This window comes from Hyperoodon ampullatus (genome assembly GCF_949752795.1).
Source record: "Hyperoodon ampullatus genome assembly, chromosome: 12".
Lineage (NCBI taxonomy): Eukaryota > Metazoa > Chordata > Mammalia > Artiodactyla > Ziphiidae > Hyperoodon > Hyperoodon ampullatus.
In genome coordinates, this window is record NC_136925.1 from 32,231,199 (window position 1) to 32,258,900 (window position 27,702).

General features: G+C 40.8%; 1 protein-coding gene across 1 annotated transcript in view; it reads right to left on the bottom strand.

Annotated features, from left to right (window-relative positions):
- SIM1 (SIM bHLH transcription factor 1) overlaps window positions 1–27,702 on the bottom strand; it is a gene marked incomplete at both ends in the record, with an annotated part of 65,918 nt that overhangs the window by 16,644 nt on the left and 21,572 nt on the right. Inside the window, one exon of the mRNA XM_079716689.1 lies at window positions 8,765–8,933. Within this exon, the coding sequence (XP_079572815.1) occupies window positions 8,765–8,933 (169 nt within the window). The remainder of the gene's footprint in view (window positions 1–8,764; window positions 8,934–27,702) is intronic.

The window sequence follows — 27,702 nt, forward strand, 5'->3', positions numbered from 1 at the left end:
GGACAAAGACAGGGGGGATCAGGTAGAGGAGGAGCTAAGGGTCAAGACACACCATGAAGGAACATTACCCTCACAAGGCCTTTTGTGTTCAAAGGTCAAAAACCAAACCAGGGGCTTCCCTGGTGGTGCAGTGGTTGAGAGTCCGCCTGCCAATGCAGGGGACACGGGTTCGAGCCCTGGTCTGGGAAGATCCCACATGCCGCGGAGCAACTGGGCCCGTGAGCCACAACTACTGAGCCTGCGTGTCTGGAGCTTATGCTCCGCAACAAGAGAGGCCACGACAGTGAGAGGCCGGCGCACCGTGATGAAGAGTGGCCCCCGCTTGCCACAACTAGAGAAAGCCCTGGCACAGAAACGAAGACCCAACACAGCCAAAAAAAAAAAAAAAAAAAAAAAAAAAAAACCAAACCAACTAAACAAAGAAACCAAAAATTTAAGACTTTTCCCTTTGTTATGGAAGAAATCTATCCCTCCTAGATATAAAGGTATAGCACCGAAAATGCACATAGATTATTAAAAGAATAAGAGAGTGATCTAGAAAGTGTCTACTGATCATGGAAGTGGGCCCTGGAACTAGGGCTGAGCCCATAAACAAAGACAGGTTCCTGAGATGGAAGACAGAGCCAAATGGCATTTCTTGTACAGACACTCACGTCAGGGCAATTATCTTGTACCCAAAACACACACATACACACACAGAGCTAATATCGGTTGTCACCTCTCTCCATTGTTGCAATGGAGATCACAGTGGAGACATGGAGACTAGAAAGCCCACTTCAGGACAGGATGTGGACAGTTCTCTTCCCTAGAATGTGAGCCAGAGAGTGCTCATTCAAAGTTTTACTCTTGAAAGAGCCTCTAGCTTCTACCACATTTAATTCCCCCTCAGCAGGTAGGTGTTTGATTTGTACTGCAAGATTTTGCATTTGTGAAACCATCCTTAGGTTGTTTTTCTTGTGTATCTTTTGCCTCTTTACAGAGGTTATAAATTCCATAGTAGCAGAATATTTTCCCTACTTGGAGTTTTTATGTCTCTATAGGCAACCAGCTAAGTATCTGCATAATTTTTTAATGTATTTACTTATCCATTCATTCATTTCATTAACATGTAGTGAGTGAATATGTGGAGGACACCATACTAGATGCTGGGGCAAGGTTGGGGGTGGGTATGAAATAGACATGGTTAACTATTTTCAAAGATATTATAGTCCAAGAGAGGAGATCTGACATATCTAGAAGGCAGTAGAAGATAGATTGTTATAAATGGAGGCACAAAGGGGAAATATAACTCAGTTATATTTCATGAAAGAGGCAGCATTCAATCCAGGCCTTAGAAGATAGTCAGAATTTTGAAAAATAGAGGCAATGCAGGCAGAAGTAAATGCATAAGCACAAGCATGGAAGCAGGAAAGGACAAGGTGTTTAGCAAATAGTGAGCAGAGAAGTCTGGCCAGATCAGAGGGTGCAGGTAATTTAGGACCCAATTATAGGTGACCTTGAGTGACAGCTAGGACTGTGGCAAGTCTCCAAACACTGATCAGTGGTCTTTTAAGGTCAATCTGAGAAGCAGGGAAGACTGGAGAGGAAAATTTTCCAAAGCAGAGAGAAAATTAAGATGCGCTGCACTCCTCCAGAGTGAGGGAGCTCCTGGGACACAGGCAATGGGAGAAGAAGGGTAAATGGGTGAGGTGGGGAAAGCACAGCTAGAGATGGAGCATGAGTCTGGTCCTTGAGGGGGCACCCAAGGGGTTCAGGGCTTTATTAACTGCCAACCTGCAGCTCACTGCAAACCTTGCAAATAGGAATAAATTTGAACTTGCTGGAAACTCCCCATGGCATGAAGGTCTCTAAGCTTAGAGGCTATTGGTTCTCTCACGGTCAGCCCCCAACTCCCTCCTTCAGTTCACTGCTGGAAGGACAGGTGAGCCCCCAACACACACCACCATAGCTACACCACTGCCAACACACGCCTTTATCACATACATACTATGCTGTGTTTAAATTATCCGTTTCCATTTTTATCTCCCCCACTGAATCTGTAAGCCTCTGGGGAAAGGGTTGCATACCCAGGTCATCTCATCTCTCCTCTGTTTCTTTATCCACCTATCTTATCAACTTCACCTTGGTGGGCTTATCCATCAATTCATTTACCCACTCACTCAATATGTCCTAAGGGCTTTTGGGTGCCCAAGGCAATCTTGTTATCAAAGGTAACATCTCCTGTCCTCAAGGCTCTTAAAGTCCCCATTTACTGCCTCCACATTTTCTTCCTTTCATCTTATAATTTTTGCAAAGTCTCATTCATGCCACTTTTTTTTCATCTTTTTCTTCTCATTGGTCTTTTCTTATTCAATGAAGTCCTGCTGCCTAACATATAAATCTAATGTGACTAAACACAGCCACCTGTTTATTTCAATTTGTGTGAGATTTGTCATCATTGGATTCTCGCTATTGGGAATGCATTTTACACAACACGTATCATTATATATCGTATGTTTTAGTAAACACCAACGAAACAGTGTTGTTTGCGATATCTGCCTCCTTGAGTAAACTATTTAGCAAGAAAGTATATCATCTTTTGGTCCTGTTTCGAATCCCATATACCTAGTTATCTACCATAAATAGTTACCTTACCTTTACCAATATTTATACTATCGTGCTCCCAAGCAAGGTGAAGGACAAAGAAGTTCCCTGTAACGGCTGGTAGACTGTCCTAGAAACAACGACTTTTGCCCGGCCCCATTGTTATTTCCTTCCATCTCATCACCCATTCTATCCATCACACCTCTTAAAATGTCACCTTTCTCTCTAGACTCACTTAATTGGACCATTCCTTTACCTTGCACATCCCCTCAGCAAATTTGTGTGTGTTTTTTAGCAGACTTCACTGGCCTATTTCAAACAAGGCCCCAGGTTCCTCCTGAAACCCATGTGTCTGAGTGAAGAGAGAGAAGCAGGGTAGTGGAAGGTAAATTTGGGGGTATAAGGAGGCTGATTAATGGGGAGTCTGCCCCTCTCCCAACCACGTGCCAGGGAATGGAAAGGCAGCCGCAGGGGCCTGGAGGTCCCATGACCAACCACATCTTACAATTCCTCTCTAAAATGTTGGTCTTGCCTCCCCAGTGAGACCATGGACATGGTTCCTTAAGGGCCCACCTTTAGCATTTTAGTGCACATAATAAATATTTAACTAAATGCAAGAGTTGGTAAAAACCAAAGTACAAATCTGTAACACAGAGGTCTCACCTTACTGAGTGAAGCGCTTTCTAAAATAATACTTAGAGGTTTATTTATGAAGACAATCTAAAAAGACCATAAGGGTCCACTTTAATAATCTCCTGATATTTCTATAGAAGAGAAGATATCTGAAGTTTAGACATGGCCAGAAAATATAAACAAGCCTGTAGTGTAAGAATTTCAGAGAAGATAACCTCTTTTTTTTTTTTTTCGCATGATGCATTAAAGCTTTTGTCATTGTTAATGGTCAAGGATTACATGTTTTCATGTAACATAAAACATGAAATGAAGGACATCTATCCTGGTAGAGATAAAATTACTATGTGTAAGGGAAAACTACACTTGAGAAATTCTTGGTCCTTCTTTTCTCTGTAGCCTAAAAAGTCAGCATAGCAGTCACTGATGTATTTTTTTTGAGGCCAGAAAGAACCTTTGCAGGGAGAGAGTTTCTACCTTCACCAAAAGGAAACCAGATTGCTGGCAGTGAAAATTAAGAGGGTTCTGTGGGATTATTTAAGGTAACAGATGTGAAGTTAAACCTGCAAGTGTTACAGTGTATCTGTAACAAGAGATTAAATATTTTCAGGTTTCAGAAGCATACATGGTTTTATGCATGCACTGTTATTACAGAATCATATAGTGTATTGCTTATAGTGCTTATAGTGCTTATATAGTGTATTGCTTATTACTGACTAGGGAAAAAGCAAGAGGAGGGCAGAATGATGCAATAAAACCGGAGGGCACGCACTGTCTCTAATAAACGTAACAACTATAAACATGCCAAGAGGAGAAGTTTAAAAGGAAACTGGAATCAGGAGGCAGTTTATTCATGATTGACATGGCTAACCTATGGCAGGATAACTTCCAACTGTATTAGAGTAGCCATGACTAGTTCCATAAAAATAGGAGAAAAAGACTCTAGCAATTGCTACTAACAATTGTTAGAGATAAGATCTGAAAAATAAATTCTATAAGCTCAATATTTCTAATTCAACAGAACCGTGAAAAAAAATAAGTTGCTATTTTCATGAATATAAACCCAATAACAATAAAATACAACTGTCATAGTGGTAAGATAGCTCTACAGCAGCACAGTAGCTAGCTGCAGAATCTTTGGAAGTTATCTATAATATTTCTTACAACAATTTTTCCAAAACCATTCAAAACAATTCTATTTTGACCTCTCTTGTCCTGAGTAATACATAGAGGTACAAAGGTGATTCAGTCTTTCATTAAGTGACTATAATATAATCAAGTTATTCCCAAGGGCATCTCATACCAGGAGGGGACCTGAAAGTTCATCTACTACTGCAGACAAACTTGGTGGTGGCAGTGCATTACAATTTGTGCATGTCTCACGTCTTCAAATAAGGGTGCCTAGATAATTGCAAAAAGCAATGTTGCTGTTTGCCATGCTTTGAACGTCTGTTAAAAATTTCTAGATATGCCTAATACATAATAGAGCAAAGAGCCTAATAAATAATATTAATAGAATCATTAAATCACCATTTCATAACTAATAAAAGGCACAAGATGTTACCGTACGAGCTTAATTTTGCTCTGGAAATGGCCTCTTGAAAAATCTGAGGAGAATTTGCATGCTAAAAACGTGTAAACATGGAAATAACAAAAATTAAAAGATTTTCTCTTTATTTTTGAGAAGAGGCAAAAGCATTTAAAATTAAATACCATGCAAAGCTTGACCATTCAGTGAATAAAAATGTATTTATTATGGGTCTGTTAAAATATAAAGGGAAATTCAGTGTAAGTGTGGCATTAACTAAAAAATGTAAGCTTTAAAATATAATTTCAAGGGGGCTTCCCTGGTGGCGCAGTGGTTGGGAGTCCGCCTGTCGATGCAGGGGACACGGGTTCGTGCCCCGGTCTGGGAAGATCCCACATGTCGTGGAGCGGCTAGGCCCGTGAGCCATGGCCGCTGAGCCTGCGTGTCCGGAGCCTGTGCTCCGCAACGGGAGAGGCCACAACAGTGAGAGGCCTGCGTACCGCAAAATATATATATATATATATATATATATATATAATTTCAAAATAAATCTATAACGATCAAAATACATCTATGATGAGAAGAACAAGCAGCCAAGGATAAAAATAATTTGATTCATCCTTCCTCTACAATGCTTTTTACTTCAGCTGAGAACTTTAGCTCAGACCTTCCTAGACTCACATCAAGACTACTAAACCGAGATCTCGAGTAGTCTGCCTTGCTTCCGCCACCTTAATGCTCTCATTTCCTGTTCAAAACCTTTACTGGTTTTCCACACAGCAAAATCTAAACTCCTTGGCCTAGTAGATATTGGCACTAATCAATGAATGCTTCCAAACATATAACCCCTTGGCCTTATCCACAGGGACCTACCCTACCCCACTTCACCCACAGGCCCAGTCACACTAACAGTGTGTTCCTACATCTCTTCAGAATCTTGGTCTTTCTGAAGTGTCTTCTCCTTTCCCTTATGTGCATATACCTGAATTCTACCCTCAAAGCCAGGTCAACACCCTCCCCAGTCATCCAGGCTGACACCACTCCTAAAGCCTTTTGTATACATCATCTTCTATACACTCCTTATCCTAGTATATAACTTATCATTCCAACTGTACTGCAATACTTAAGGGCATTTCTTACACCATTTGTTTATATTCTAGCACCTTCTACCCAACACCTACCCTCCATCCTCATTCATCACAATGGCCAGCGTAGCATCTTTCTGATGTAGGCACTCAGCTAGCATTTACTGAGTCTAAGACACATAAGAGCAATGATGCAAGAAAACTGAAGAATAAGTACTCCTTAATAATATAAGGGCGGGACTTCCCTGGTGGCGCAGTGGTTAAGAATCCGCCTGCCGATGAGGGGGACACGGGTTCGAGCCCTGGTCTGGAGGATCCCACATGCTGCGGAGAAACTGAGCCCGTGTGCCACAACTACTGAGCCTGCGCTCTAGAGCCCGCGAGCCACAACTACTGAGCCCGTGTGCCACAACTACTGAAGCCCGTGCGCCTAGAGCCCATGCTCCACAACAAGAGAAGCCACCGCAATGAGAAGCCCACGCACCGCAACGAAGAGTAGCCCCCGCTCACCACAACTAGAGAAAGTCCGCGTGCAGCAACGAAGACCCAATGCAGCCAAAAAAAATAAATAAATTTTAAAAGTAATAAAAAAATAATAATATAAGGGCAATTTGGACCAAATAAGACTTTTGAGAAGCTAAATTATTTTTTTTCTTTAAAATTTCTGAGGATTTAGAATCCAAGATGGTGGTACTGAGTTGTTTTCTTCTAGCAGAAACAGATGAGTTTGCCCTGGATGTCACGCTTTTCCCCTGTGTCCCCAGAGGGCCCTCTGCTCACCCCATGACCCCTTTTCACTGCAAAGACTGTTCCTTTTTCTGTCTACACAAGTGGCTCCTCGAAAGCAAAGACTGTGTTCCATTTCTGATTTCTACATATTAGTAGCCCATGTACGAGAAACTCAGTCAATGATTGACCTAGCACCATGATTATCTATAGCAAACATAATTAAAGAATAACCTTTACTAGGCACATAAATGTTAAGTGAACTTAATTCATGACTGAGATTTCAATGAGACATAGGGCCAAAGTTCTAAGAATTACATTTATATAAGTATTAATCACAAAAATGAACACAAAAAAGTCAAGAGAAACCCTATGTTGATATATGTGTGTGCATGTGACTGATTTTTATAGATACATCATAGAATATTTCTAGAAGAAACCACCATTTTGGAGAGGGAAAAGGAGGAGACAGTGGGTGATTTTCTACTTTCCACTCTTCTGTATTGCTTTTTTTAAAACTATGAAACATGTACAACTTTCAAATTAACTCCTCCCCACATAAACACAAGGAGCAGTCTAATGTCAGTTAAAACATTTTTTAAAAAATGTGTAGGTAGTCTACAATTAGAGTAAACTAAAGAAATTTTAGACTTAAGAGCTGAGCATGAAAGAAAACATAGGCAATGAGGTTTTGCAAGTCCAGTGGGGAGATTTTGTTTTTGTGGCTTAATTTCTATATAACAATGGACAAACTCCTTCTTAACTTAGTATTTCCTAATTTAAATTCTCCTTTCAACTAAGTGTCCAGCACTCCTATCCATATAAGGATAGAATTACCCAAAGGAGTAATTCATTCTTTCAAGTACTAAAAAGAGACAGTAAAACTCTTTTCCCAAGGTACAAGATAGTAATAAGAAAAGCTGCTCAGATATTCAATAAAAAGAAGCAACTCCTCCATGGTGACTTGAACTAAAATGCACTTTATAAGTAACGTGCTCAGTCCTCATAACAGAAGGTGTACATTGAAAAATGTCCAGACATCACACATCTACTCCCCTCCCTTTTGTCAGGGTAAAGAAATCTGGTCTCTGTGGCACCAGACATCAGTCCCTTAGGGCCCATGATCTTCTCACCTTCGCACACCAAGCTGCTAAAATAATCTAGCAAATAGTAGCTTCTTAGTGACCATTAGTTCAATGAATGACATTTCCTCAAGCAGTACCCACTTGTAGAAGTCAACAGAATAATATAGCTCTAATAAGTAAGAAAATAATAGTTTCTGGACCCACTGGTTTGCCATTTTTACTTTAAAAAATATATTTAGAAACATAAATGATAAAGACCACCTTGATGAAATGCCTCCGAGTTCAGTTTGGTTTTATACTAGCCCAGGAATCATCTCCTGAGTTACTCTAATGAACTGCAGGAATTTGGATGTGGCACCCTTAAAGGTGGAGGTGGTCACAGGGTATGGAGAGTGGGAAATCCTCAGTTCTGTCCCACTTCCTTCAGGCCAGGAGAGAGTTCTCCCTACACCTTGACATAGACAAGTTTCTATATCTCAGTGGCTAATGAAGAAAGACATTCTTTTTTTCCTTCTGAGCATTAGGACTCATCTTTGTACCTTGCAGTGTTTCTGGAATACTTCCTCTGGGTCTCATCAGCTCATCACCTTGCAAAGATGAGAAGAGGGTTGCTTTTTCTACCATTCCTGCCATCTGGAAGACCCTCTTTGTTTCATTCCTCCCCATAAATAGTCCATCTGTGCTCAAATCTCATGGTGAAATGTATCCTTGATCTTTTGCCTCCACCTCTTAATTTATCCTTTGACTTCAGTTCCTGTCCTAAGATTCAATTTTCTACATCAAGCTCTTGTTTTCCATATTTTTCTATGCTGGCTACTTCTTTCTGGTTAATCAGTGTAGAGGAAAAAATTTAGGACCAATCTCCTTGAAATAAAGTTATGGTTCTGACTGCCACTAAGCCTCTCACAACCTTCGTATAAAAGCAGTAAACCACAAGATCACTTCAGATTTTTACTAGCACAGTTATTTTAAAGGAAGAAGATATTTTTAGAAAGCTTTCCAGATTTATAGAAGTTTTAAATGTACTAAAGCCAGATAATTAATTCCAAACAGCTTCAATACTTGCTCTACTGTGAGACCAAACCAAGTCACAAAAACAGGAAGTTGCCAAATGGCCGTGCACCTACCTGAGGATATGGGGAAGTCCTGGACTTGGACTTTGAGCTGGAGAGCCTGGACTTGGCCCCCTTTCTGCTGTCAGTCATGGCAGGAGTGGAGCTGCCTGCATAGGAGAAGGCTGGTTTGGAGGCTGAGATCTGATCCAGGGAGAGCTGCAGCCCTTTGTATTCCGTGTCTCTGCAGGGTGGGAAGACACAGCCCTTAATCGGCCACCACAGGAAATGGATACACATGTTCTCTTACCAGAAATGACAGCCATTCATATTCAAAAAGGAAGCAAGAAAAAGTTAACCATGTAACTGGTTTCCACAAACACCTTGATTATTTTAGAAGTGCCTAACATTTAACTAATGCCTCTGAATGTAGCTGCCCCAGGTTCCACAGCTAAATTATATGATATGCTCATGAAGATGTCTTGACTAAAAAATACATTTTTCATTATTTTTATATAAGTAGAAAATAAATCTATAATTCAAATTCGCTGAGCTTTTTTGTCCTCACTGGTAAGATATGGATTATAAAATCTACTCTAAAAGTTTTCTGTGTGGGGTGAGCGCCATAGACAATTGACCAACTGATGCTATCTGATCACTGGCAAGAAGAATGTCTTCTATCAGCTGCTCCTAGATCAATCATTCTAGGTAAACATTACAAATATTCATATGGCTAGCAAACTAGTGTATCTAGCTTATTAGTTAAAAATCCCTTTCGGGACTTCCCTGGTGGCGCAGTGGTTAAGAATCCACCTGTCAATGCAGGGGACACGGGTTCGAGCCCTGGTCCAGGAAGATCCCACATGCCACAGAGCAACTAAGCCTGTGCGCCCCAACTACTGAGCTTGCACTCTAGAGCCCACAAACCACAACTACTGAGCCCACGTGCCACAACTACTGAAGCCCGCGCTCGCCTAGAGCCTGTGCTCACAACAAGAGAAGCCACCACAACAAGAAGCCCGTGCACCGCAACAAAGAGTAGCCCCTGCTCGCTGCAACTAGAGAAAGCCCATGCGCAGCAATGAAGACCAAATGCAGCCAAAAATAAATAAACAAATTAATTAATTAAATTATATATTTTTTAAAAATCCCTTTCAACAGGCTAACTAATTCAGTTACCTTAGGGTACACTTTCCCACCAGTTCTTTTTACTCCTTCATTCAGTAAATATTTATTAGGCTCCTAATATATACCAGACTTTGTGCTATATGGAGATGAAAGGATAAATAAGGCATTTAGAGTCCCTGCCCTTGTGCAGATTACAATCTATTGGGGAGAAGAAATAATAAACAAATAAACATAATAACTGCAGACTGTGATATGACCGGGATAAAGAGTGTATCTCAGAAAGTTCGTTACAAAGGTATTGCTGAGGAATTGAGGGACTACAGATGACAGCTTGGCCCTGCCCCCAGCTACCACCTCAGCCTGCTTCCAGGCAGCGGGGAGTCTCAGTTCACTCCTCACCCCTTCCCACTGGCAGCCAGACTAAAATGTTTCAGAGTCTTCTTTGTGAGGACTCGTGGGAGAATTTTCTCTCAGGTTCCAGAACTAGCTGAGCTGCTCCTGAGTAATTGATTTCTTTTTATCTCACAAGCACTGTGAATCATATCATTCATCATGTTTCCCTCTTTGCAATGAAGTCAAAAAGCCCTGAGCCCAAGTCTGATGTGTCACCACCTCTAGCAAGTATACAAGTCCTCAGGTCAGGCATTTTGGGCAAGAAACTCCATGGCTTCCTTTATATTTTCTTATCTTATTTTTCCTTTCTCTAATGGGTTCACCTTTTCAATCATTTTCCATGCATTTTCAATGCTCTTCAGATTAAGATAGCTATATTCAGTGTAACAAATTGATAAAATTATATATGTAAAAGTGACTGGCAGATGTCCATGGTTCAGCGAATATTCATTAACCTTCTTCTCCTTTTCCCTACCCATTCTTCTACAGAGAGATCTGGCAAAAGCAAAAGTATAATTCAGGCAAGGGGTTCCTCCTCAAGTGACCAGGAATAGAAACCAGCTAAAACAGGTCCAATAATATCACTGCAACTAACTGGAGTGTAGTGATAGATGTCAACAAATTGCAATGGCTTCTTATCAAACAGTCCATCTACTCAGTGAAAGTAAATAAATAAATAAATAAATTCACCTATGTGAATAACAAAAATTTAGAAAGTAGGGACTTCCCTGGCGGTCCAGTGGTTAAGACTCCACGCTCTATGGCAGGGGGCATGGGTTTGATCTGTGGTCAGGGAACTAAGATCCCACCTGCCACGCGGCCAAAAAAAAAAAAATTTAGAAGGTAGGCATGGGAATTGTCTCCTGGGCTTGGGGAGTCTGATCACATCACTGGTTTGCTATACACTCTAAGCTCTAATCGACTCCCAAGGACAACACATGGCACAGGCTCTAAGCATTCCCTGGTCAGAACCTCAATGCCCGCCAAAATGTGGTGCCCACCTATTTTTCTGACAATATCTCAGAATTTTCCTTCATTAGCCCCTCACTTCATCCAAAATAGTTCTCCCCAAACTGACCTTATACTTTCCTGATTTTCTCTCTGCTCCAACACATACTTATAAAACCCCTCTTATAAAGAAATATCTTAGATCCCACTCGCCTCTAGGAAGCCCTTCCCAGCTGCTAAGCCCATCCATTCCTTCAGTATGTGTTTACTAAGCATCTTTGTGGTGGCCGTGGGGACACAGCAATGAACAGAAGGACTAAGTCACTACCCTCATGACCAAGGCACCAGGGCCAGTTCCTGAGGGAAGTGGGGAAGGAACCAGAAGCTTATCTCTTTCCTCCTCTAATCTTATTTTTCAAGAGATTATGTCTTATCTTTCCCGGTGGATTCTAAGTTCCTAGAAGATTAGAGTCAAGACCTACTCTATTCCAAAGGCATTTTGCACAATAGTTCACATAGATGGAAGAGGAAGCAGGTAAGGATGCAACTAAAAAAGGACTGTTTTCTTCAATGACTACTAATAACTTGGAACCCAACAGCCTTTCTCTGGGGAAAAAGACCCCTGTGGGCTGTGCGTCCCCAGACCCACCTGGCCCTGAGATCACATGGATATGACAGTGAGCAAGCTAGGCTCTGACAGGAGGTAGAGCCCCCATCCTTGACCATCTTCTGTGTCAAATGTACTTCTGTCTGCTGGGCAGCAGAGTATCCATCCAGTCCCTAAGACTGACAGCAAAAATCATGCACCCCTGAAAACTGGCCAAATCATTTTTGTCAACTCATTCTTAATGCAACATTTCAGCACAGAGACTTCATGGCTACAAGCAGAGAGTAAACAAGGATTCACTTTTCTCTTGCACACTATCAGACCCCAGAGTATGCATCTCAACTACTGAAAAAGTCTCTCCAAAATTTTTGCATAGTTTCCAATGAAGAAAATACTCCAAATTAAATAGGCTTAAATAAAATTTGAAAGCCAGTAAATGCTTTAAAATTCTACATATACACATGAAAAAGCTAATAAATACAAAAAGAGTTATACTTTGGATACACCAGTTAAGATATTAATGTTCTGGTGCACCAAAAAATACAAAAACAAATCCACCAAAATTAAGCAGAAGGTCATGAAGTCAGGTAGATCACAGTTTGAGCCTCTTACTGTGTGACAACCTGTCTAGACTTTAATTTCCTCCTTAAAATTCACAGGGATGTGCTGAGGTTCAGATGAAATATTATGTGGAAAGCTTATAGCACAGTACCTAGAACATAGTAAACGCTCAATAAATAGTATTATTTCTTCACTTCCACCCTCGATGGCACTTTTTGGCATCTGATTTCCCCAAAGTGATAGTTTCACTTTGGTAGCAACGGTAATACATTTCATTACAAACACTTCCCTATGCTGGATTTCTTTCCTTTCTATCCCAAACTCATTTTCGTTTGCTCTGTTCCGTTTTAGCTTCTAAACTCTATTGTAGCGTGGCCAGCATATTTATTAAGTTCATTAAGTTCTTTATTGCTAAGTCAGCAAATGAAGACCATAGAGCAAGACAGACCTGGCATTCGGAGAGGAGCTCCTGTTTCTCCGTTCGAGACTCTAACAGCTCAAAAGATGTGTTAGGATGAAAAGCACAATAAAAAAATACCCACTTAAAGACATTTCAAGTACGGTTGATGTACTGCCAAGAGCAACTCTGCATGGCAGATTCACTGAGAACAAAGCATTTGTTTTACTTTTAGAATTCTATTAAATTGAGTATTTCATTTGTATAGATTAAAGGTCTAGATGCTGATGGGAATCACATTACTGAGTTCCATTTCCCTCCTCCAAACTCAGACACAAAGAAGAGTCTGGCCCTACCTCTCCCCCTTCCCCCAGTGAGGTGTATTCTGGTATACACACACATCCTCAAAGTTAGGTGTATGCCTAGTAAAGCCGTTCAGTGCTTCCCTGTGGAGTGGGACAAAATAAAATACGTGGGTGCACAGAACTTAGACTCTGAAATGAGTATGATGAGGAGCTTGACTTAGGTGACTTTAATAAAGGAAGGACTCAGCCCTGCTCAAGCTTTCTTGAGAAGCACCTCACAGACCATGTTAAGGACCCCATAGGTAACCCTCTCAAGGGCAGCTCATGCTGTTCTCTCAGATATGACTGGCATATTGAAAGAGGAACTGTGACATATGCCATTTGGCATATTTTTCAATTTACTTTTTTTCTGTTCTTTTTTTAATGACTTGTACCAGCGCCATAGACAGCCTCAGGTACCTAGGCTCTGAAAACTATGTGAAATGGGTAATTTGCAATCACTAGGACTTGCAGCTTGTCAATCTCACCCATATTTACACAGACCAAAGTAATCCTCTTATTCCATTATGGACAGTCAGAAATCATTCAATTTGCAGAATTAACCATCTGAGTCTACTCTAAACTTTATAATAGCCATGTACATATTTGGAATTACTCAAATTCCAATAGAAAAAAAGGGGCTATTTTTGCATCATTGGCCTTCTCAGCCTTTCCTTAAGCAATATTCCATGACCACTCACAAGGTAAATGCCAAAGTGCCATATGGGAAGCTCACTGTGATGCCCTTGCAAAGCAAATGAAAGGTGTCTTCACTGCTGAAAGGTACTGTCAGCTTCAGAGAAATGCATCAATATTATGTCTATCATTTTGACTGGGAGACTGGCATCCATGATGCCAACAGCAGCACCAACATATGTACGGCCTTCAAGTGAGTTGGAATGAGTATACAGAGAAGTAATCAACAGTATTTGATCAGCTCATGCTGAGTCAAGATTCTTTGCAAGAATTTCCCTCTTCAACTCTGCCTTACCCTTTTCTGCTTTTGTTTCCACTGAATTTTTGTTTCTGTCATGTCAGTTTGGGAGCTGGCTGTTCTGGAGTTTGTTGACTTTATGTAATGTGGCAATTCGTAAAAGATGTTGCCAGATTTCCCAATTGAGCTTTTTTTGTTTTTTAACGGCTGAAGGTGATCAAATTACCGAGGAAAACATGGAAACAAAGACATACAATTGATTTGGCTCCAAAGGCGCTGACTGAAATAAGAAAAGGATTGCATTAAACCATGATCGGATTAAGTAGGAATGACTGTGCCTTATACTAAACTTTTTAATTGGATTCTAGAGTCGCTGTTACACGAAGTGCATGACCTTCTTTATATTCTGGCAGAGTTACTGCCTGGCCACTGGGTAAACCTCTGCAGCAGAGAGACCTACTTTCTGTTTCATTTTCAGGCTCCCACAGAGCCCAGCAGAGATAGCTGATAAGGAGGATTCCATACTGTGAGGGGCTCACAGACTTAGACAATCTGCTGGGAAATTAGGCTAAGGCACCCGTGGAAATGTAATAGTCTCATACTAATAAGTGGATTTGTGTTTGCCCCTTGTGGTTTTCTCCATTTGATTTGGTGATTTTAGTAGTTCCCCAAAGTCTTGGGGTTTACATAAACATTGCCTAGAAACCTCTTTCTCCTCCATTTTGTAGGTTTCATCCAACATGCTATGGAGTGGATGGCCTCACAAGGGTAAGGGATGACTTACCCTTCTCGTATGTGAGAGTATTACATGATAGTGAATGAGGTTTACTATCACATTGTGATTTCAAAAAGGAAAGACAGGGATGTAAACAAACAACAACAACCAAAAAGTAAGTCAAAAACTATAATGTAAGATATGGCAAGACCAACCATCCTCACAACAGGGTTAGTGTAACACCTTCATACAAACCCACGACGTAAGTTGAAATATAGTTAAATCCAGACCTGTCACCATATTGCATCTGACTTTGTTTCCTTCTCCCCATTGGTCACAGTGGTCTCTCCCTGCTCCCTCCTCTGAACTCCTCTACCAGTCACTGTCCCACCGCTCATCTGGCACTTGTAAATCTGTCTCACAGTGAATGGCATATCTTAAATTCCTTCTCTTCTAATAGTCTCTGTTTACTGTCTAGCACAAATATCTTACAGAGAACAGATGCTCACCTGCAAGTGATTAACAAAATAATTCTCATTGCAATAAACTTACTCTACTCCAATCCGAATGACCAAAACTTCAAAAAACTGGCAAACTTTTCTACATAAATAAGAAAGGAATGTCTGCTAAGTAAGCAAGTTTATGTGAGGGATTCTTAAATTCCCAGATTATAATTAATAATGATCATTCTGAAATTCTGTGCAATCTTAAGTCAAAGAAACAAATCATATGCTACCGTTTTAGTGGTATGTATATTAATTAAATGCACTTATTTTTTATCAAGGTATAATTCAGGCATGGCATATGTGATATTTAGGCAAACTAGAATACTAAATTAATTTCATCCTCAACCATGTCTTTGGAACCATTACAGTTGTAATGAAGGGGTGAGTAGGAATAGTGCTTTAAACATTCAGAGAAACACTTTTAAAAATCACTAACGAATACAATATCTCTGCAATAGAAAAATATGAAAAGGATTAAGTAGTGTACAAATTGCTGAGAAATAATTTTTTAAAGGTTTTGCCTCACTACTACTAACCTGTGTGAATTAAGGCAGCTACCAGATGTCATTCTTGCCTTTCAAATTGGCAAAGATTTTTTAAATGACAAAAAATCTCAATGAAGGCAAGGTGAAATAAATGGGTATTTCTATATTCTACTGCTAAGACAGTGAACTAGCAATGTTTATCAAGAGTCTTAGGAGTGTTCATACCTTAAATCCAGTAATTCCACCTCTAGGAATATATCTTATGAAAATAATCAGAGATGAGTATCAAAAGTCTATATATAAGGGTGTTTATCAGCATAATTTCCTGTATTTAATTATAAACAAATAGGAAGAACCAACAATAGAAGCATTACTTAATTATGGCCTACTAATGTGATAAAATATTATGCAGTCATTCATTTTTTTTTTACTCTAACAATGTGAAAAATACTATTGACAATGTGAAAATTTTTCTCTTTTTAAATCAACATGTACTGTATAGGCATGTATATGCATGTACCATAGTGGGAGGCAAAAAACTAAAATGTTAACTAAAAATGTTATTTTCCAGGAGATCTGGAAAATAAATTAATGATGTTCTTTGCATTCTCTTTATACCATTCCACATTATCTTAGTTTTTTCTATAATAAACATGTATGACTTTTATAATCACAAAAACATTTATTGAAAAAGAAACACTAATTGAGGCAAATTTCAGGCACTCCTACCTCATTGTGAAATGGTTCCCCAATTTCTTTTCCTTATATATCCAGGGTTACTTCTTTGTGAATGTTAAATTACAAAAGACAGAAAGCACTACTAAACTTCTTTTCCCATAGGTTCAACTTCTCATGCGCACCATTTATAATTTTTAAATGTCCAAATGACCTTATGCTCTCTTAGTGCCTGTACATTTCACTTACTTTCTGATCTATTTTCCACCCTTCCTACCTTACAGAATTATCTGTCTCTGAAGGCTTTCAAGTGAACTATAGGACTTTATGTTTCCTTCTTTGGAGACTATAACTTAAAATATTACTTATAACTGAAAAAAAGAAAGTCTTGCCACAGAGCTTCTTAAAACAATTTAGTTTCATATGAGTTATAGATGACATATTTGTCATTGTTTAAATGGCATAAACCCTACTTTGGGGCCACATTTCTTGTTCTGAGGAACTTAATTTTTTACATTCAGAATTCATTCTATATCTAGCTACTAAAGTTTTAGGTATGTTTGTGAACCTTCCCGGTCTAAGTTCCAAATCCTATTGATCTTATAGCTGTGCTGTTTCTTATTTTCTTGAGGTGGACTTTAAAAGTTGGATTCGAATAAATTAAATGCAAAATGTGCTGCCTCTTTCATCAAAGGCGTAAATTAAAAATGGTCGGTCTCCTTTCCCAGGAGAATCCCTAATTTTAGCCCACTTCTGGAGGGAAAAAAAAGCCAAATATAAAGAAAGAAAAAAATGATATTAATATAACCAAGTTTTTCTTACATTTAAAATTTTTCACAAATAGAAAATAAAATGCACACATGTTATTCTGGCCCCCTCTTTTCCATCTCTTTGCATTCTGTCTCACCTCCCCACTCTCTCTGTCCATCCCTCTCACCTTCACTGTCAATTATTAAGCTGATGTCTTTCAAATATATGTTCTCTTTAGAACTCTTCCAATATCTAAGATAGATATGTGATGGGGGAATCCATCACCTAACACCTTATATTTGGCTGAGGTTCTATTCTCACAGGAATAGCTTTCTCACGTAGTTCTTCTGACCCTTACAAAGCTGATTCCTAAACCCTAAAATCCTCTGGTAGAGAGGGTGAAAGAGCACACCTCCTGTTTTCAACTCCACACAAACTCCAGGAACAGAAAAATACCTGTAATCACGAAGAAATAATCTTTCCCCAACACTGGGATCCTATCCTCAAGATCTCAGGGTCCCCCAATTCCCCACAGTGTGTGAGGAGGCCCCACAAAGCCAAACCTCATGGCACTGTTGGAAGCTCTGCCCTTTCCTACACAACACAAGGCCCTGGCATGTCTGCAGATCACAGAAAAGTGGAACCTCAGTCTTTGAACTCCCTGGGAAAAGATGCAGCAAAAAATGATGGCATGATGCGATGTTTTCAAATGCACAAAGTCTTCATCTGTTTAACTTAAATATTTTAAAATATGTCCTATAGCATTTATTCTTGATTAAACCTCTTCTAGATAGTTAATCATTTAACGGTTTCTTTACAGTTGCTGTGCAAACAGTTCATTCATACCTAGGACATATCAAATCTCACAGATGTGTTCTTTAATTGGATTCATTTATTTCTAATCTCCTTAAGTCTTTACTACTGTAATGCTTAACTAAATATACAGTAAACTCTATTATTTAAACAGCTAAAATAAATTTGAGATGTATTTTATGAATAAGAATTCACAATTCAACAAATGTTTTATTATCATTATCATTATTATGTGCCTTGGTATTCAGATATTTTAAATTGCCTGGTAAATAAGTTGTGTTTTAACAAAATAAGTTCTGAATTGTTGCTAGAGATTTTGAATTGCCCACTGAAATGCCAAATTTTTCATTGTTGCCATATTTGGAGTCAGAGAGCTTGTATAATACTCTACAGAATATATAGTTATAAATAGAGCCTACTACTAAAGACAGGATAGTCAGCTGCCTGCTTTTATTATTTTTAGGGCTGGAGATGTTTCCTTGGCTCCCATGAAGATGTCTCAAGAATGGTCTAGTGGTTGATGCTCAATACCTGTTGTTAGACATTTATTTCTTTGGCTTTAGACAGATGGCTCAGAAAAGGATAATAGGGTAAGCCTCATCTATTATTTTTCATTGATTCAGTTTATCAGCTTCTTTCTCTAGAGCAGTGATTCTCAAATTTCAGCATGCATCAGAAGCACATGAAAAATGTATTAAAACACAGCTTGCTGGGCTCCACTCTTTAGAGTTTCTCATTTGTAGGTCTAGGGTAGAGCCCACAATTTGCATTTTTTAACAAGCTCCTGGATGGTGCTGATGCTGCCAGTCAGGGGACCACACTTTGAGAACTAGAGCAGTTGTTATCAGGGATGAGAGAAACTAAAAGAATCAGTTGAAAGAAAGGGCATCACAGAGAAGATGGAAAACCACTGAAAAGGGAGGGAACATTCCAAAGACAAAATTCACACTTTCCCCAGGGCCTGCCCTGACTGCATATATTTCACCAAACTATTCCCATCCCTGACTGTTTGCTTCCTTTCAGCCTCCTCTTGGGCACTTCCTATTCCTGCAGACCCTAAACCACTCAGAGCTGTAGGGCTTGGTCTTCAGGCTGCTTCTCTATTAACACCCACTCCCTAGTGATCTCAGCCCCTCCACTGGCTTTAAATTCCATATGCTGATGACCCTCATCTTCAGCTCAGACCTCCTCACTCCAAGACACCCAGATCCAACTGCCTACCTGGTGTTTCCACTCTGATGAATAGCAGGCAACTCAGACTAAACATGTCCACACACAACCCTTGGTTGCTGCCCTTTCCTACAAATCTACTTCTTCCCATGATTCACTCAAGTGGCTCAGACTAAAAACCTAGGTGCTGCTCTTGACTCCTATTTTTTTCAAAACTCATATCCAGTCCACCTGCAAACCCCATTGGTCTACCTTCAAAACATCCTGAATCTGGGGCTTCCCTGGTGGTGCAGTGGTTAAGAATCCGCCTGCCAATGCAGGGGACACAGGTTCGAGCCCTGGTCCAGGAAGAGCCCACATGCCATGGAGCAACTAAGCCCATGTGCCACAACTACTGAGCCTGCGCTCTAGAGCATGCGAGCCACAACTACTGAGCCCATGTGCCACAACTACTGAAGCACGTGTGCCTAGAGCCTGTGCTCCGCAACAAGAGAAGCCACCGCAATGAGAAGCCCACGCACCGCAACGAAGAGTAGCCCCCACTCGCCACAACTAGAGAAAGCCCATGTGCAGCAACAAAGACCCAACGCAGCCAAATAAAATTAAAAAAATAAATAAATTAAAAAACAAAACAAAACAAAACAAAACATCCTGAATCTGATCCTTCACCACAACCTCCTTCTTTCAAGCCATCATCTTCCCTCATCTAGGCAATTACAATCATTTCCTAACTGGTCTCCCTGCCTCTTCCCATCACCCACCCCAAAGCCTATTCTCCACATCAGCCAGATGATCCTTTCAAAGCTTAAATTACTTTATGCCATGCCTTTGGCTCAAAACTCTCCAATGGCTTCCCAAAGCCTTTGAGACCCAATATGATCTGACTCTGCCTATTCTAGCATCCTCTTTTTCTGTTCTTCCCCTCTCTTTCTCTGCTCCAGCCATAGTGACCTCCTCCATTTGTCAACCTGTCAAGCTGATTGCCACCTCAGGACCTTTGCACTTGCTTCCCACTGCTGGAAATATTCTCCCTGCAGGTCTTGGTATGGCTGCCTCCCTCCCTTCATTTAAGAGTCCTCAGAGAGGACTTCCCTGACCACTTTCATCTCTTTGTCCCTTAATTTTTTCCCCCTCATTTCCTGACATTATACAACATATTTACTTGTTTATAAGTACTATCTATTTCTTCCCACTAAAATTTATGCTCCATGAGGGTAGGAACCTTGTCTGTCTTGGTCATACCAGAGTCCTACCACAGAGCTTGGCATGTGGTAGACACTGGGGAAATACTTGCGGAGTGAATGCAAGAAACATGCCCAGTTTTCAGCAGAGAGGACTATGCTCTACAACATTTCTTATCATCCTCTTAATTACAGTCACAGAAATTAAGCTAATTCTAATGATAGAAATTTGTTTATAATGAAGGTCCTATTGAGTCAACAAGATAAGACACAAATAGAAAAGAGATTACAATGTGAAATGCCATGTAGCGTCTCTAAATATTTTCCCCTGGTTTTCAATTAACCCTCACAATAAATACCACCCTGCACTTTGCTATTTCTTGAACTGCTTTAATTGCAGGAATGAGATTGACACCCATTCTGCCCTCCCTTTTGTGGGCTTCATCCTTCCAGCATTTCTGAGCTGTAACCCTGCAGGGGTCCATTACCCAAAGCCAGCACAACAAATACTTCACTTTGCCAGGACTGTAGCAAGATTTCAACAGCTAATAGAAATGCTGTGACGTTACTAGTCTCTTAACGGCTTTTTTTTTTTTTTTTACATCTTTATTGGAGTATAATTGCTTTACAATGGTGTGTTAGTTTCTGCTGTATAACAAAGTGAATCAGTTATACATATACATATGTTCCCATATCTCTTCCCTCTTGCATCTCCCTCCCTCCCACCCTCTCTATCCCACCCCTCTAGATGGTCACAAAGCACTCAGCTGATCTCCCTGTGCTATGCGGCTGCTTCCCACTAGCTATCTAGTTTACGTTTGGTAGTGTATATATGTCCATGCCACTCTCTCACTTTGTCACAGCTTCCCCTTCCCCTTCCCCATATCCTCAAGTCCATTCTCTAGTAGGTCTGTGTTCTGGAGGGAAAAAAATGCTGCTCTTTTCCTGTCGTATATTTGGACACCGATATCAATTAATGGGAGTGTTGAAAGAAGTAAATCTCGTGGGTCCTTACCTTCAGCCACCAGAACACATTACAGTCATCACAAGCGCAGAGAGTGAAATGAATGACCGAGGAGCAGAAGCAAGCCACAAACCCCTAAAAATGCTCTGAAACCAGGATTCTATTTTTATCGTGGTTTTCAGTAGGAGGAGGAGAGAGCCAGCACATTCTCAGATTGCATTACTAGAGAATGTTGCTCTTCTCAGAGAGATGTAAAAAGTGGCAAGGGACTTGGATTTAAAAGTACAAACACAGAGAGAATCCCACTTTAATGGGTACCATTATGACATCCAGTTCAACATAATGAGGTTATTTCCACGATCTGGCCAGCAGCCCATATTAGCACGGCTTTACTGATGTGGATACAACAAATTCTGTTTGAACAAGAAATCCCAGGGAAAAAAAGAAAGAGATCCTTTCACAAGCTCTATCTATTTAGCAATCAATCAAAGGAAAGATATCCTTCTAGTAAAGACAGCAGCTTGCATTTGAGTCCTGGTAAAATATTAGATGTTCTAAATAAAATAATGGTCTACAGGTGATGCTTCTGGACTGCTGTTTTGTGAACATGTCATGACTGTTGGCGCTTAAACTGGTGGAGGGGAGATGGGCTGGGGCCTGGAAGTGAGCATACTGCATGGCAGCTGACTGGTTCTGGGAAGCAATGGAGACCCCATATTGAACAAGAGAGTGAACTATCCATAGACCTTGGTAAAATCTCTGCAAAACATCCTATTACTTCCTGAGCAATAGGTGGAATCATAAAATTGCCAATTTTGGACTATTTCAATATACAGAAATGGCAATTTCATATGGTTCACCCTAGTACAATGTTACCAGCTTAAAAACAGCATACCAAAGAGGAAATTGGATGGGCTCTGGAGTCTGGGCCCTGGGTTGGTATGCTCACTCTTGAGCTGTGTTATATTGGCTAAGTCACTTGGCCTCTCTGAGCCTCTGGCACAAAATAACCGCCTCTCAAATGCGAGTCCTTCTTATTCCCCAAACTTTCTAAGCTTGGCAACAAACAAGAGCACCTTCCCACCCCTCCTTCAGCTTGCAGCTGACAATCATCTTCCAGTCTCTCCAGGGTAAGGCAGCAGCAATGCCTGGGAATTTCCCTTTACAAAAGAAAAGTTTAATTATATTAACCTAAAATAATTAGCAACACTTCCTAAAAACGTAATAAATCGGCAAAGACTATTTTGACTCTAGAGAGATTCTTCAATTTAAAATGTGCTCAGATGCATAATCCTATTAGAAGTCAGCCCCACAAAATATTCAAAACTCACATTCAAAGCAGAACAAAAATCTACTCAACATCATTCCAACAGGACAAAAGTCAACCTGGGCACAACTGCTCTCTCTCTCTGGCTCAGGTAATGAGATACCCAGGACCTGCCCTGGGTAATGTCCTTGTGAGAATTAAAATTGGACTTCTTAGCCTGCAATCGGTTACCTTGCTGCCAATCATGATCTCCATACACACACACACACACACACACACACAGCCCTCTCTCCAGGGGCCTGCATCCTCTCCCTCCCCACCATCTAACCAGAGGGGAGTCTGACTGCCCCTGCAAGCTTATTCCCCAGGGGTGCCCTAACAGTCCCAAGGTACTTTGGGCCCTCTTCCTTCTAATTGTGGATGGAAGCACTTCCCTCCAGGAAGGAATCTCAGTCATCAGCAAACCTATGGAGAAATCAAGGTAGGCTATTGCTTGGACTTGTGCTTATTTCTTTTTCCTGCAGATATTGTCTTGTTCATTTTGATGTCCTCAGAACCTAGCACTGTGCCTGACACATAATAGGTGCTCAATAAATCATTTATAAATGCTTAAAGACCTATTAGCACTAACCAACTGAAGGATGGTCTCACAGTCCCTTCCAGATGCCTCAGAATGTTTGGTGACTTATTCTTGGGCAACCCTCGGCCTTCTGAAGACTTGTGCTTTCCCTCCTTCAGCCCAAAGACTCACAGACGTTTATTCTGTGTTTACTGGCAGGCCAAAAATTATCCTATTTAATTTCACTGAAATAATCACCCTAATAATTCACACTTATCCCACGTTACTTTGTAATCAAGCACAGTGCCAAGAACCTCACACATTATCCATTTAATGTTCATAATGACTCTATGAGGTAGATATAATTATTACCCGCATTTTACAGATTAAAAAAAAGACAGTGAAGTTAGGAATTTGCTCACAATCACAGAGTTAGTGGCAGCGCTGGGATTTAAATAGGCAACAGACCCAGAGCCCAAACCCTTAACTAATATGCTATATTGCATAATAAAATGTAGTGATATCTCATTTCATAACACATTTTTCAAATATCTTGTAAAACATCCCTATGGTTATCAGAGTTTGAAACATCTAAGTAAGAAGCCTAGGGGTTAGGCTGCATCATATTCTAATAGTAGGATTACAATGTCAAACGCAGCACTGGGGAGGTCTTCCGGTTCTGCAAATCTGGAGCTGGCCACATAGCTTCTTTGCACCTCCCTCTCCTCCATTCTGCTTCTGTTTGTTGTCCTAATGTATATCTCACATTTACTTCCTACAAATAATTTAAAAAATACAACCATTATACCACTGTGGTGCCACTGTGTATTCATTTCAATAAGATTTTAAGTTCAATTCAGAATACTGACATCCCTTAAAACTTTAAAAACTATGTCCTATGCCTGGATGCTAAAAATATATATATTTATTATTAAAGTCAGATGAACATGTTGAAGATATACTAGTACTCATTTGGGAAAGGTAAGAGCGTTGGGGAAAATAGTTTCCAATCCTGATGGAACACGCTCAGTTCCAACAAAAAAAAGTTCAGGTAAAAAGGTAGAGACAGAAAGAAACCCAGCTTTGGGCTTCCCTGGTGGCGCAGTGGTTGAGAGCCCGCCTGCCAATGCAGGGGACACGGGTTTGTGCCCCGGTCTGGGAAGATCCCACATGCCGCGGAGCGGCTGGGCCCGTGAGCCATGGCCGCTGAACCTGCGCATCCGGAGCCTGTGCTCCACAACAGGAGAGGCCACAACAGCGAGAGGCCCGCATACCGCAAAAAAAAAAAAAAAGAAAGAAGAAAGAAACCCAGCGTAGACAAGAGCAGTGAGACAAGCACAGCTGAATCGAATTTTTAGAGTGACTGTCACAGAAATACTTATGGAAAAAGAACAATGGGACAAATGTGTGGAAGTCATTGTTTCATCTCAAAAGATCCCACTTCTGTCCAGCCCTTAAAATTCTACTCCTTCCCTGACACCTCCACCTTCATTTCAAGCTCCTTTGATTTCTGTACCCTTAGCAAATAGTGCAAGTGTACCATATCATTTCAAACTAGACTAATCTGAGTTCTTAAATATTTAAATGAAACTCTTTTGTTTTGTCAACTAAATTGTAAACTACTCAAGAGAAGCCAAGACTTCTGCTTCATGTATACACGCAATAAATCATTGCAATCTGCCATCCTCTGTAAAACACTGGTGACATAGCCATACCCAGTCCATGTAGAGAGATAGGGAACATACAAAAGCCTCCACTGATCATCAAAAATGCCACTGTCGCAGGTTTTATTCACTTTAAATTATAATTACTGACTTGGAAAAATTGACAAAACACTGGTTCCAACAAAATTAACCTCAGAAATTTGATAAAAGCTTAGTTTCTTAGAACACTCTTTTTCCTTGTAAACACCATTTCACCATGTAAGGCACCTTCTACCTTGCCTGGTATAAATAAGGCACTTGGTAAATGCTGGCTTACCTCCATCCAAGCAGAAATCTCAGCTCCCTCTAGAGCATCCAGTGAAAAACAGGGTGAGCTTAATCAAACTATAGAAGCCACCACACACAAACAGCACAATGCTTGGAGGGGTGTAAATGGAAGGACTGGGGAGGGGAAAGAAAATAAACACTTAAATTTGTGGATTCGAGGATCTTGAAATCCAAGTTAAAGAGGGAATTATTCATCTCCTTCCAAAGTATTTCAGTTGACGTCACATAATTGGCAAGAGCTAATAACAACAGTTAATATATTTTGAGCATCTGCTTTCTGCCAGGTACTGTGCTATACATACATTATCTCATTTAATCCCCCTCGGTCCTTCAAAGGTGTGTGCAAATGTCGCCATTTCACAGATGGGAAAACAGAGGGTCAAAGGAATAGAGCTGTGCTCAAAGTCTCACAGCTATTATGCAGCAACGCATATTCGAACCTGGATCCATCTGACACAAAAGCCCATGCCTTTCCCTTGCAGGTTGCTTCGAATGATACTGTGCTTTTCAAAAAACAAAATCATGATCCTAGTGCAATATAACTTCCCAGAGTAAAAGTCACAGGTGGTAAACAGATGGCCCAGACTCAGCCAGACCCCTAACGTTGTCAGTGGCCAACAAAAGCAAGTTCCTCTCTCATGGCCCTTAGCCCTGCCCTCACCATGGACCACCTCTCCCCACTGCCAGCTCTCTGGACCTTGGGATGCCTGCAGCAGGGGGAAAGGAGATGGGAAGTTACTCCTTCAGACAAGGCAGAATGTTAAATCCCTCCACCCATAGGCACTCGGGTATTTCCAGGTTCCATCTAAACTCCAGCCAATCCTTTTTGCATGATGGCTTAAACACAGACACCAGCACTTCAACCCAAATGAGTTTTCTATCACCGCCTGCTCATCTGGAAAGATGTCACAAGCCAATGAGAACAGAAAACAGAGAGGAAAGCACTGGATAAGGGGAAGGAAGTAGCAGCCTTTTACGAAATTATCAAGATATGCATAATCCAAAAAAAGTAAATCAACTATCCTTCAATTTAAAAAAAAAGGTATGCATAAACCACCCACCTCCGCACACACACATCTTGTACCAAACATAACAGCGTTTGCCTCATGACTACACTAAGTCAAAAGACAAAAACATGTTTCTCTGGAGTTCCAGTAAAGCCTAATTTGAATTTGTCCATCCATTCACAATAACATGGATGAATCCCTGCCTTCAAATGTAATGATCCATGTTTCTCCATGATGTGACTCAAAGATCAGAACCCTTCTCCTCCCAACAGCCAGAGAAGAGTGGTCAGGCTGGTCATTTAGTAAGCACCAAGCGGCCTCCACCCAGGAAGTAATGGGGAGGTCCTGTGAGTCAGTGCCATCCAGGTCAGGGTAACAACAAAGGAAGGAGTGGAAGCCAGAGGGGCCTGCGGAAGGGGAAGCAGCCAGGCAGCAGCACTGCCAAAGGGGCAGAGGATGACGCACCTGCCCAGAGCATGCTGGGAAGCTCTCCATCTCCAGCCCCCCGAACAGAGTCCCCAGGGGACAACCTTTTCTGCCATTATCCTTCAAAAACAGAAAAGGGCCAGTGCTGACCCCCAGAAACACACACTCTCTCACTCTCTCTCTCTCTCTCTCTCTCTCTCTCTCTCTCAAATAGTCTGCCACCACAGGAGGTAATTTGGTGTCTCATGTGATAAAAAAAAAAGGATGACTTGGTTTGCCAATTCACTGACTTTTAACCAGAACATAAAATGTGAAATCTGGCTGCAGAAAAGAAATAATTAGTAATAGCAATATTGTATCTGTGTAATCTAAAGGCAAGCAATTCAATAAAAAACTAAAATGTTTGCAGGCCACATTTTTTCTTACACAGTGAAAATGCCCTTAAAGGAGAAAAAAAAGATACATTCTTAATTGAATGTCATTGAGAAGGTAGCACTGCTAATTTAATCCCCTCAATTGTCAATACCTGAACATAGCTGTGAAGCAGCAACACAGAGGCAGCATTTTAATGTTCCATCATGAGACCAGATGAAAGCCTATCCAGAAGCTGGGTGGCCTAACACTACAGGCCTTTACTCATTTAAAGCCATTCCTCTCTCCCAGACATTTTCTCCCCCACCATCACCATACAGAGAACTGGGGGATACAGTTGACATTCCAGGCTTTAACCCTGGCTTCACTACTTACTCAGCAGGTGTGACCTCAGCTTCCTCACCTAGAAAACGGGGAGTGTGATCCTGGCCCCAATCACTGTACAGAGATGTCAAAAGAGCAAATTAAGCAATGAATGTGGCAGCGCTTTAAAAGAAATATGTTTTTGGCATGGAGGGAAAATGTTGAGTATAAATGAGAAATTCAAAACTAAATACAGATTATTTTGATCAAAAAAAATTACAATTGGGCTCCCCTGGTGGTGCAATGGTTGAGAGTCTACCTGCCGATGCAGGGGACACAGGTTCGTTCCCCGGTCCGGGAAGATCCCACATGCCGCGGAGCGGCTGGGCCCGTGAACCATGGCTGCTGAGCCTGCGCGTCCGGAGCCTGTGCTCCGCAACGGGAGAGGCCACAGCAGTGAGAGGCCCGCGTACCGCAATAAATAAATAAATAAAAATTTAAAAATTACAATTAGTGA